The 12,944-nt window shown below is 37.3% G+C and overlaps 1 protein-coding gene across 3 annotated transcripts in view; it reads right to left on the bottom strand.

Annotated features, from left to right (window-relative positions):
* MOV10L1 (Mov10 like RISC complex RNA helicase 1) overlaps positions 1 to 12,944 on the bottom strand; it is a 39,784-nt gene that overhangs the window by 6,781 nt on the left and 20,059 nt on the right. Inside the window, exons 19-27 of one of the 3 annotated variants that reach the window (XM_053979044.1) lie at positions 12,536 to 12,657; positions 11,638 to 11,737; positions 11,076 to 11,240; positions 9,465 to 9,638; positions 8,549 to 8,698; positions 6,830 to 6,937; positions 6,015 to 6,152; positions 5,156 to 5,247; positions 70 to 1,261 (exon numbers count right to left, since the gene is read on the bottom strand). In XM_053979044.1, coding sequence (XP_053835019.1) covers positions 1,234 to 1,261; positions 5,156 to 5,247; positions 6,015 to 6,152; positions 6,830 to 6,937; positions 8,549 to 8,698; positions 9,465 to 9,638; positions 11,076 to 11,240; positions 11,638 to 11,737; positions 12,536 to 12,657 — 1,077 coding nt within the window. In that variant the 3' untranslated portion in view covers positions 70 to 1,233. Of the gene's footprint in view, positions 1 to 69; positions 1,262 to 3,919; positions 4,542 to 5,155; positions 5,248 to 6,014; positions 6,153 to 6,829; positions 6,938 to 8,548; positions 8,699 to 9,464; positions 9,639 to 11,075; positions 11,241 to 11,637; positions 11,738 to 12,535; positions 12,658 to 12,944 lie in introns of those variants that run through there. The other 2 variants (XM_053979045.1, XM_053979046.1) reach the window with 2 other exon arrangements.

Raw genomic sequence — 12,944 nt, forward strand, 5'->3', positions numbered from 1 at the left:
GTTCTTAAACATTTCTGCACTGCCCCATCTTTAAAATGCAGTAAGTAAATCCACAGCTCCACAAGCCTGTCTGCATGGAAATTGTGAGTTTATTCACACTTTTAACATACATTAGTTGTCTATGTTTACATACAAGCACTCAGGGTACTGCATTAACCTCCTCCTCACAGGTTGTGGGACTTTCTGCATACATACCTACCTATTGCACAATAGGTATGCAGGGAAAAAAAAAAAAAAAGAGTTGAAACTCTTAAACAGATCTACAGTTTCAAAAACTCAGTGAAGTCCACAAGGTGGGCAGAAATTTAAATTAAATTCCTTATTGGGCATAGAGTACTCAGCCCTGTATAGGAAAATGTCTGAATTTCAATGGCATTACTGAGAAGAGTGAATTTACTTTGTATCTATGCCCTATCTTCAGACTGCATGAGGTAAGTTCCTGAAGAATTGTTTTATGATTCAGCAGAAGGCTTGCTGATACAAATTTTATCTGGAGTTTTGTTTCAATACAAATTTCTACAATTCTCAGCCTTGTGAATTGCAAGGTCTGATGTGCTATGGGTTTCCAGCTGCAAGTGCAGTACAAAAACTCCCAGCATAAAAAAAAAGAAATGGCAAATTCATTTTACAGTAAGAGCACAAGGTATTACTAAAGTTGAAGTTTTTGGAACACAGGTTGTTCCTAGGATACAAATGCAATTTTATTTTTTAAGAAATAATGGCGAGTTTAATGCACTGGGGATAAACAGAAGAGAGATAATGCAATTTTAAAGCACTTCACTGTATTCAAGAGATTTTTAAAAAAATGCACCCACAGTGTTGTGAGGTAAGAGTTGATTTTTCCACGTGGTTCAATGGAAAATCAACTCTGAAAACTCTCTGAAACATCATTTATAGAAGGAACATGTTTGGGACCACAATGACATGCAGTTCAAACCACTGTCACCAGACTTGGCACTACTGTTTCTTCAGGTATGGCACATGCAAGGCTGATTCTTATTAAGTGTTACTCCTTAGCAGGCTATGTCTAAAGGCAGGCAGCACTCTGCTCTTGTCTGGATATACAAAGAGTGACACAAACACTAGGACATGAGAAACAGAGGGAAAACGATGTTGAACTGTTCACATTTCTCATGGTGAGGAAACAAAGGCAACTTATTTTACAGTATCTCTAGAAGCAGGCAGCAGGACAATGCAGATTGGCTTTGAAGTCCAGACCAAATCTTGTTAACTTCAATCACAGGCAGATGTGCAGTTTAATCTGGATAAAGATTACACAGCAATATAAAACATAGCATTAATCTGTTTGTAATGAATTTATTTTTATTTCTACCATTAATAAATTCAGTAAAAATTAATTATGCCACTTTTTGTTACATGTTTCTTTCCACATGTATCTGCTGTCACTTTTTTTTTTTTTAATCTGTTTTTGAAGTTTTCTCTTGCTAGACTTTTCTGTAGTGGTAGCAATGTCTCCATACACAAATGAGGTTCATGTACAGGGCATTACCATGGAGGCCACATATGCAATGCTTGCAGTGCACAATCATTTTTAAGACTTAAATTCTGGATATAATAAAGTAAAAAGGGATAATATTACTGTTACCATTTTCAGTGCAAACAGGACAGAATGTATCTGGAATGACTTATTGCCTGGCTAGCAGTACCAAGTATAGTACACTTAAAAACCCCCTTGATTGTATTATTCAGATGAAGAAATCTGACAGAAGACTGGCAAACAAATTGTTTTTAAAAATGGGTGATGGCTTAAGTAAAATTAATGACCAGCCTGAGAAAGTTAATTGCAGCTATTTTCTACCCTATTACCAGCAATTCCCTGTGTCTTAAGTTAAAAATCGACACATCTGATAAATGTCAAGTCTTCCAAGAGGCAACTCCAGCACAACCTCCGGACTACAGAAATTTGGACAGAAGAAATTGCATTACCTGCCAGCAAAATGACAGTACAGCACATGCTGAACTTGACTGGCTCTGACTATGGCAGCACCTGCCCTTTCTGCACAGGCTGCTGGACTGGTGGCAGAGGTAGGGAGCCTATGAAAACCAGCATGCTATTTCAAGGATGGAAATACACATCTGGAGCGCTACAGGCACAGTTCTTTTCCACAGCAAGACCTGAACAATCTGCAGAGAGCTCTTCCCAAAACAGAAATGACGCAAGGTGAAAATGCCTTTTGGTCACTATTCTGTTCCACACAAAGGAGATCTTTATTTTAGGCAGTCTAAACAAATAGTTTATGTTGAATCTCTTCTGCCTCACTTATGCCATCTGGGCAGTTTGCTCATTAATTTAATGGAAGCAAAAAGGGAGACCTTTCATTACCCTTCTGCTCTCACTACCTCATCCTCTTCACTGCCCCAGGGTACAGATCAAAAACAGAGTGGAAACCACCAAAGGCCCTTGACTTCCTAAAAGCTGTTTTCAGCAAATTGCCAAGAGCCGACAATATGCATATTTTCATGCTTCTGCCCTCCCTGCTGCCAGGGCTGTGCATGGGCTTGGCTCAGCTCTCTGTCCCAGCTGGCCTGGCCACCTGCTCTGTGCCAAGGGCAGGCCTTCCAGTGCAGCAGGAACTGCACCTTGCTCTGGCTGGGCTGCTCTGCCAGGTCATGCTGCAGGCCCTGCCACCCTCCCTTGTCCCAGGGCCACTCTGCTGTCAAGGACCAATTGAAACAACAAATTTGCACCATTAGCACTTGTCCTTTGGAGCACAATTTTGTCTTTGTGTCAACATGGTACATGCTGTTGCTTAAAAAGTCTCACTGAGGCACAACACTGTGTCCCCTTTCCCTTTACAGTAGCTTCAATGCTCTTTCAGCTGCTATGTGCCCTCTAAACACACATATATTGCAATAGCCATCACCTTCCAAGTTGTCAGTGACTGGGATCATCTCTCTGGTACTCATACAGGGACATGTTTTGTTGTTTGACAGACAGAACATCACAGAATTATTGGATAGCCTGGGCTGGAAGAGACCTTAAAGATCATCTAGTTCTGTGCCCCCTTCTGTGGACAGGAACAGCTTCCACTACACTAGCTTGCTCAGAGCTCCATCCAGCCTGGCCTTGGATACTTCCAGAGATGGGGAAGTGCTATATTCTTAGGAATACATGGATCTCTTATGAAAACACACGATCTAAACATCTTTGCACTAAAAGGCACATTAACAGAGAGCTCTCTCTGTTCAAAAAAAAGCACCAAATACCCCAGCTTTTATTGAAGCAAAATCATTTTTGGGGCTCTAGCTTTACTGTGTGCTAATAAAGACATGCCCAAGCATGTTAGGACCTGACACACAGGGTATGCTTCATGGACCTCCCTTCTGCATTATCACCTGTGTGGTTTTATGAAAGAATTGAGAAGCCACAAAGCACCACCCAGCTCCCTCAGCCACCAGCTGGAACAGCACCTTTAGGCACCCACCTACAGATTCAATACTACTACCTTTCCTTAAGAAGAGTGCACATAAGTTACAGTATCTGCATATGGTGTATATATGCAGATACTGATATACATATACACTGATATATGCAGTATCTGCATATATCCCCGGCTTATTGTGCGTGCAAGATGAAGCAGCACAGTGCATACCGGGAATGGAAGTGACATGAAAGGACTCTAAACAAGGCAAACAAAAGCTTCCCGTCTTTCTCCCCTGCTTCAATTGTTTTTCTGTAGCCAATACTCCTATCTAACACACTTCTGTTTGATACAGAAAGCCGTCTTCTTGTACTGGCAATTTTTAAACATAGTGTCTAATTTTCAAGTTACTCCTGAAGTGCTGTGTAGCAAGACTTAATCACCAAGTACGGGACAAGGAAAACAGAAAAATGCTGTTTAATGGAAAAGCACAGTGCCAAATTAAGCCAAGAGCAGAAATACCACTAACCTATCATTTTGTTTTAATTTTGCCAAAATAAAATGCCATAGTTTATTATATAGCACATTTACAGGAAGGCAAAACACAGTTTTAATTTTCTTTAACCCACCACTTAAGATATTGCTCTGACATACACCACAGCAGATGGCTAAACTACAGTGGAAACCAAAAACACCCTGTGTAATCTCAGCTATATATACAAAGGCCTCAAAAACTGGAAGTAGAGTTTTGACTTAAGGTACACTCAATATCAGTTGAGTGGAGATATTTAATGTATCATTCCAGTTCACATCATACATATATTACTTTAACACTCCCACAACAATGACACACATTTATGTTCTTGGGACAGTCCAGTTTTAGGTGGCACTACACAAGTCAGAAAACTGAGAAGCTGAAACAATTATAAAATATGGAAAAGCTGACATAGGAGTCCTTCAATACTTTTCTCCTGAAGCCTGGAGGATTCAAGCATACTGTTCTTTGCAGAGGCACAGTAATACATATTTTAAACAGAAAACCTAATAAGGGTGCCACTACTAATTTACACTATTAATTTCAACTTTTTCACTTCTTAAAAAAAAAAAAAAAGTCTTGTTTGCAGACACTTCTGTCCATTTCAGAACATGTGCCTCTCCCTGAGGACAAAAAGTGCTTGATCTGCTCAGGACTGAATTTCTCATAAGTGTTTTTAGTTTCAAAACAGATAAATACCAAACTCTTGAACGCATCTTGAATACAAAAAAACTAGTCACACCTCTCAATTAAAAGGAGTCACATAAGTATCTTGCTTACCTTTCCCATAAACAACAGCTTTGATTAGAAAAATAGTATAATCTATTATATAATACCCATTGAACACTGTATTTATTACATGTTATTAGAAGGAACATATTTAAATCAAATTTTAAGCACTTTGTTTTTAACTATAGTGAAATCACCTTAAATACTTCTGCTGTACCTTCCACCTTAATGTTCATCAAATATGCCATTATCATTTGGGGATACACAAGATACCAAAGTCAACAGCTGTTCTTATTTAATAATTAATGCTCAGACTCTCTTATGGGGTGGGAGAAAACAGGGTTACACTACCTCATAATGTTTACATAATGTTTACTTACGAATGCAAAATCCAATCCTACTATGATAACAGGTTGTTGTACTATCAATCTTTCAAATGATACTAGCTCTAAAAATACTGTAAACAGATCGATATCTAGCAAGGTTGAAGTGAAGACCAGACACTTACTTCTGCAGATGTTCCAGCTCTGCAGGCAGGTCACAACCTACATAAACTCTGTTCATTAAACTGTATTCTAACAGTGCACAAAAACAGGGATCCTACAAGAGAAAATTAATATGTAACTGTAATCGTGGTGCCCTGTGAAGGGAATTTTCAAACAAATTAACATTACACATAAATGTAAGAGATTTAATAGGACCTCTTCCAGAAACAGAACTCTACAAATGGTGCAAGTATGGTGAAACATATGAGGAAGGTACCTATAGTTGCTCCCAATAACATGTAGTTACATGTTAGTTGTGGGGGAACTAAATTCTCATTCAGACCATTTCTGGAATACTGTTTTCCTTGTTGTTCACGAAGTCAGATATAAAATGAGATATTAAGACAAGCTCAACTTATTCCTGTGGAAGGACCATGCATACGCCCAAAAAGAGTCCTCCTCCCTGGCACTCGTCACATTAATTGGGAACGATCACTTCTGCCACCCTCCATTTAAAGTGATGCAACTACATTTTGTAAAGAACCTAATTGTGTGAGGTTATTCAGAACATGCTTACTGGACTTGCAGGCTGCTGGAGAACTTTAGAGGAGGTCAGAGCCTCCATGCTGGAGACAAAAAGGAGTTAGGTGTCTATGCACAGAGCACAATTTCCCTTGCGCTTGGAAATCTACTGTGTGTGTGCCTGAACTGTCCATTTGTGCAGGAACCTACGGAGATCAGATATTCCTAAATGCAGACTGAGGACAATGTACAAGTTCCTAACATGTTCTGATGCTTCCTAACATCAGATTAACCACAAAAATCATTCAATTGCTGTGGCAAATAACATACACGATTCAAAGATATAAACTCAAAACTTACTTTCACAAGAATGTGAGGATTTCCCACGACAATCAGCAAAGCTTTTGCTCTAGTAATTGCTACATTAAATCTCTTTGGGTTACAGAGAAAGCCCAAAGAGTGTTTTTCATTATCAATTACGACTTTCTGAGATCGCACCTAAAATTAAGAATAGTTTTAGAAATAAAATGATGAGAACACAAGATACCACAGTTTAACATACTATTTTCTTACTGCAACAATCCACTCAGTTGAATGACAATTCACAATGTGTCCTTCAGTATGCCTTCTTCAGCAGCCTCATCACTCTGCTTTGTCTTAGCATTGGAAAAACAGCCACAACAAGTAGAGTGCTAAAACTATGACTCATTAGTTTTTCACCCATATTTCATCCATATTTGAACCTATCTTTGAAAAAAGAAAATTTTCACAACCTAAATAATGAGTTCTTACAAATAGGAGTATAGTACATACCTAGAACTACTTTAAGGGAGACTTGGATTGAAAAGCTATGGTATGACATGGAACAGAGAAAGTAAGCACAGTACCATTGCCATCAGGAAAAAAAAAGTGAGAAAATTGTGGACTCTTCCTCCAAGCTGCAAACGTGAAGTACTACTACCATAATTTAAATAGAAAGCAACTGATTTTTAAGAATCCAGATTTTAAAAAGAAGAGTAACTCTACAATATTGCACTTAATAAGATCTGCTTTCAAATATTGTGACAGACTGACAAAAAATAGAGCTTCTAAATTTTTTAAAGGCTTATATCAAAAATGAAACACAGAATTAGACACGTAAAAATTCTCAATAGGACCACAGTAGATTTACGCACGGTTGATAAGATGATAACCATGTACTCCTGCCCTTGAAACTCTTCTACTGTGCCAACCTTTATGTCTTCCAAATCAATACTTCTGAGAAGAAACCTAATTTTTTCCACCTATCAAAAAAAAAAAAAAAAAAAAAACCACAAAGGTAGTTGAGGGAATTTAGTGTTACATTTGCGAGTGGACCGCTTTAAAACCAAAACCGTACCACATACAGCAAGCTTAGCCATCGTTCACTAGTAAGATTTTAAAATAAAGTACTAACTTTTCCTACAAGAACGTATCACAGCTAATACACAACTTAGGTAAAGGAGTACTCTACCATAAATTGAACATAAGGCAGGAGATTTTTAGTAGTCCAGATTTTAAAGAGAAGAATAACTCAGATCATTAAACCCTTTTTTTCCAATGTGCATCATATCTAAAACCATGCATACAATAGATCCAAGGACAAGCAGCTTCCATTAGCCCTTGAAGAAGACTACAAAGATTCCACATTTGCTTGCCAGGTGCATCATGCAGAGTGAAAGGCAGAAGTGAGATATGATCTTAAGTATCTACCAAAAGAGAAAGAACAAGGAGTTTCAGGCACCAGGATCCTCGTACATATGGGATTACTCTACTGCCATCTGCTAAAAGTTGCTCAGAGATCATAACCGAAGCCCTCCAAAATATTTAAGAAGAAATCCTGCCTGACTAAGCTGAAGATTACAGTCAAAGACTATTTTCTAATTAGTGTTCCTACAATACAAAGTGAATTTCTTAATGTGGACATTACTATCATATGCCTTGTATTATAAGCAGACAAAAGACAAAATCACATTAAATCATGTGAAATAATTGTTTATAGGGTGAAAGAAATTCAGTCACATCAGTAGTATGAATGCATATTTGAAAAAACAAATAATAACTGTAAACACAGACAGGTGCATACACCTGACTAGCTGGGTTGATAAAAGCAAAGCTTTAATTTGCAAGTGAGATTTCTTCACAAGGGCTTGGTCTTGTTCATACACCTCAGTGTTTTCCCCAAGCCACACGTGCAAGGTTATGAATTCTGAGATGTGAAAAGCAAGAAGAATTATGTGCACTGTCCAAAATCTCCTCTGCAAGTAAAATGGGATTAAGTTTATTTTAAAAATTAAAGTAAACATCATATACTTAACACACGTGGATATAAATACATTTAAAAATAAAGCACAGCATTTGAAATTAGTGTTCAACATTCTCTAGAGTTTTAAAGAGCATTACAAACTTCAAGTCTGACTATGGGACAGCTAAGAAGTCACAGTAATTGCTTCCTCTAGTCTCTTCAAGACCACAACAAGGTGTCACACCATATACTTCACAATAATTCCCTTTTGTTCCAGTCTTCAGTGCAGAGAGAATGACAGAACCAGACTGCTGTTCCAGCTGTTGGGTAATGAATTCTTGACTTGCACTCATTACTTCCAGCAATTGAAAATGTGCTTATTTCCAAACTGGTCTCCTTAACTGCTTGATTTTTAAAACTGAAAAACCAGTAGAATGACATTATTGCTGTCTTTTAGATATCAATGGCAGCATCATAATCACTGATAATACACTGTGTATCAGGATACACTATGGTGGAATTTTAAGATATGTCCCCCTGCTTTAACAAACCACAGCCACCATATAAATACACGAGATGAAATACAGCAGCTTTGAAGCTCTGAAGACATGAGACCTGTTAAACATTATACCTGTTTACGGTATGGTGCAATCACTCCAATATCTGTCACTGGGACTGCAGAGTATTCACTTCTTGTCAGTTGGCAACAGTACATCATTACTTGAACTGCTTCAGCTGGATTAAACCACGAAGGACTGCGACCTTCACGTGTTTCATTGCCCTGTATTGGGGGAAAGCAAATGAGATGATGGAGATCAGGTGCAGAAATGACTACGTATTCATTAATATATTATTCTTATACCTCCTCAATGCAAAAAAAAAAAAAGATGGAATAGTATATATAATTTCTCTTCCTCTCCATACACCTTTTCTAGAGAAAAAGTATCACCTCACATTTTATATTTTTTTATACATTTATAAATATAATTGTTATAACAACAGTATTTTAAGTATGCAACAAAGGAGTTATATCTCAACTCAGAATAACATATGTTAATAAGCTGGTATCTTGCTTTTTTCAAGGTGGAAGTGTTCTAAACCAAACCTTTCCAAGCAGCAGATATTACTTCTTACTAACTTCCTGGAAGACTAAAGAAATTTTTTTTCCCAAGGTACTACTTTTTCCCCTGCCAAGTTAAGCTCTAACAATCCTTTGGTTTTAGAGGCTTGTATCCATTTAATGTAGGAAACTCTCATCAAAAGCAATCTAGAGCAGCTGATGGTAACTCCAGTCTGGTCATCTGCTATGCATTTAAACTTCTATGAAAATGTCTCCACAGTGCACTTCGAGAGGCAGCTGCTCAAGTGCATAGCAAATATTTGACTTCAGTATTTGTATTTAAAACCAAATGGTCAGGAATTCACATTACCTGTGAAAGGCAGTTTAACCTTTTTTCATATCCTTTCTAGAATTTATTCTAAAAAAAAAATCAGCAAACTGCTAGCAAGCCTATACAGTTAGCTCACTGTACGAACATTTTACATACCCTTATTCCATGAAAAATTAATGGAAATCCCTTCCTAGGCAATTTCTCCCAATTCAAGAAAGAAGTCACTACTGAGGTATCTGCACAAACTTCTAGTTCCTTATGATAAAACAATTTAGATGGCAAGGCAAGCAATGCAGAATGTGACCTGTAGTTCTTCGTGAGTTTAGTGATCTGTGAAGACAAAATCCAAAATCTGTAACTGAAACAGGTAATTATTCATCAGACTTCTCAGAACACAGTTACTACCTTACCATCTGCTAGCATTTAGTGTTTCTAAGGCTGCCAAAGAACTGTATTCAAGGCAAAAATTGCAGTTGTGGTCTTCTTTAAGTAAGAAGTACACCAAAGCAGTTTTTTGAAGGACCATCTCCCTCCTCTCCAAAGGAGAAACAAAGAGAATTGAATGTACATGGCAGACGAATGGGTTGTTCCCCAGTTTCTTGAAACATTTGATGTATAGACACATTCCCCTTTTTTTAAGAGTCAGATTACTTCTATGGAGTTTCAATGGATATAATGTCTTCTTTTGAAGAAGTCTTGACAGGCAAACAGGGAGCATCAGAACAGCTGACAGAAGCTGGTCTTAAAACATCTAAAAGGTATTTATCTTTAAATGAAAGAATAATCTTAAGGAAACATTCCAGAAAGTAATAACCAGCTCAAAAAAAACCAGTCTTGTAAAAAGGATAACACAGGATATTACAGTCAAAACGTATCCTTAAGGCCCTCCCATTTCCTTATCTCTCACTATGACAATTCTCCTTAAGCGCTGTGTAAGGAACACAACGACCAGAGTTTGCATTAGCAGATTTTAGGAGGAAGTGTGACAGGTTTTTCAGCAGGCTGAACCTCACCTAAAGCCTAGGTCCAAACATCCTCACTTTCACCCTTAAATCTGCCATCAGATTTCCTCCCTTCTCTACTTCCATGGTCATCTAGTCATCTTTTGCTCTCAGTTTAGTCCTTCAAAGTATGTTACCATGAGAATAGGAAGGCATCTTAGGAAGCTTAACATCAGCCCTATGTTTTGGATTCAAACAGTAATTGAAAGCAGCTCAAACATCTGTACTTGTTTAAATACTATGCTACCTCTGCCACTTAACATAGATTTTAGGTACTTGCCCATACAGGAGTCTGGGGAAACTATCCTTCAAAGGAAGACATGATAAAGAAATAAGAACAATTTCTCTTATTCCGTATGAGAATGATGTTTGCAAAATTAATCTTCAAAGAAGAGACTCTGTTTGTCTTTTTATGTTAAAAGCAGAAATTGTACTTTTTCATCTGTGGAAAATGAAATTATGCTAAACCTGGACTATGAAGACGAAAGGGAATTTTAAGCTATTATTTACAACTGTGCTTTGTGCACCATATTTGACTTATGATACTTAAGAATAGAGGATCCCTTCAAAGAAAAGTTTTAACATGCTGGAGGACTCAGCATCTTTACTATTCAGACTACATATGCAAACTAATCAAGCTTTTCTAGCTAATTCATGCTTAAGCTAGACTTATCACTAAGCATCAGGGAACAAAATGGTAGTAAGAAACCACAACTTCTCCTTTTTTTGATTGAGCTGAAAAAGGTTGATGGAAAGTTTAACTCACCAGCAAAGGATTGTATGCTCCACAGGCACCAAAAGCATCCTCATCTCTCAGATATAGCTCTCTTGATGACAGTCTTTCTAGCAAGGACATACTTAATCCAAAAGACTCTGCAAGTTTAGATTTTATTACTGGCCCTAACTGCTTCGGATCTCCAACGAGAATTATCTGTACATGAAATTTATGAACATCCATCTTAGATTAAAACAATTGTTATTGAAACATCATTTTATAACGACATACACATTTCAGAATTCAGAGAACAATTCATATCAAATATTCTGCTTTCCTTCAAACATTTGTTTGCAAAGGTCAGAAGCATGTTGTTGTCTTAAACAGAACACATCTTTTATTTTGATATCTCCCACACAGACCCAGTCCTCCCAACACAGACTTGTTCTAGATGAAAAGAAACTTAAGTGCTGAGAATTGATATTATGCATGAATAATCTCTATTACAAAACTCATTACCAGAAAATGGCTGCTTGCATTCTACATATTCTACAAAATATGAAAATAATAAACAAGCTTTTTCCCTTTCAGTAAACGATGTTAAGAGAACTACCTGTCCATCAGCTTCTGAAATCAACCCAATAGGAATCAGACTCTCCGGTTCACTTGCTTGACCCGCCTCATCCAGAATCACATGAGTGAAGTGTCCAAGCCTATAATTAAATAACATTAACCTGAAACAGGGCTGTTTTCAGATTAGTTCATTCTGCCACCCTGTGGTTGACCTCAGCAACTGTGTTAATATCCTAGTCAAGTGTGCCAGGCAACCCCATAGATGCAGAGCAGATGGGTATTGCCAGTGGAAATACAGAAAAAAACAATCCCCTGTCATTTTTCATCTTTGATTTCACTTACATACTCTGCTATACACAACCTTTAATTAAAGCATTGTACCAATGTTAAGATACTTAGAAAAGCTTCCCTTATTCTCAGTTTCCTTAAGATACTGAATAAAAACAATGCACTTGGTGTAGCAAAGACAATCCCCAAGCTTTGTTTCTGCCAAACAATTCGAGATAGTAAGGCTTTAGACTGTCCTTTTCTGAAGTTAAAATCCAAGTCAGAGACAACCTTGGTTAAAAGAACTTGATATGATAGTTGTTTACAGTTAGTAAAGGTGACTTGATAAAAACCAAATACATTTTTAGTATGAAAATCATTTTGAGCCAAGTGATTGTCATGAGCAATGCGATTCTCACTGGTGGCAGAGGAGACATTATTGTTTCAAAAATCTTAAACATTACTCAAGATAATTCCTAAAATTACCATGGAGAAAGTTTCTAGTTTCTGCTTAAACATTACTAAAACCAAGTGCTTTGCTCTCTTACACAATACAGGTGCATGCAATAAACTATTAAAACAGCCCAAGTTATAGGTCAGACAGACTGTAAAAGCTCTGGGGTTTGTGTCATCCAGCCACTTCAGTGATACTCCTATCTATGGTACTGTACCGTGTATCTGTTTGATAAAACAATCCTGCACTGCTGCATGTTGTAATTACAATCCTGGACCACAATGCCTTCTGAATATCATCACCATCTTTGCAGTACGGTTTCACCATGTCATCAATTTGCTGCAGAAACAAAAAGGTAAAACAACTTGACAGCTTAAAACAGAACTTTTAAATTTGAATAGAAAAGCTCTCTGAAGACTATTTTAAAAGCTGAGCAAATCACAGACTAACACCCATTCATATACTACAATGAATTAATTAATTTGCCTAAGCAAAATAGTACATATGCAAGACATGCTTTATTGTAAGGATCAAAATGGAACATTTGGATATTTTATATACTCATCTATATACACACACATATATATGTGCATATATACATACACACACATGTATATATATACACA

This window comes from Vidua macroura, chromosome 5 (assembly GCF_024509145.1).
Source record: "Vidua macroura isolate BioBank_ID:100142 chromosome 5, ASM2450914v1, whole genome shotgun sequence".
Classification (NCBI taxonomy): domain Eukaryota; kingdom Metazoa; phylum Chordata; class Aves; order Passeriformes; family Viduidae; genus Vidua; species Vidua macroura.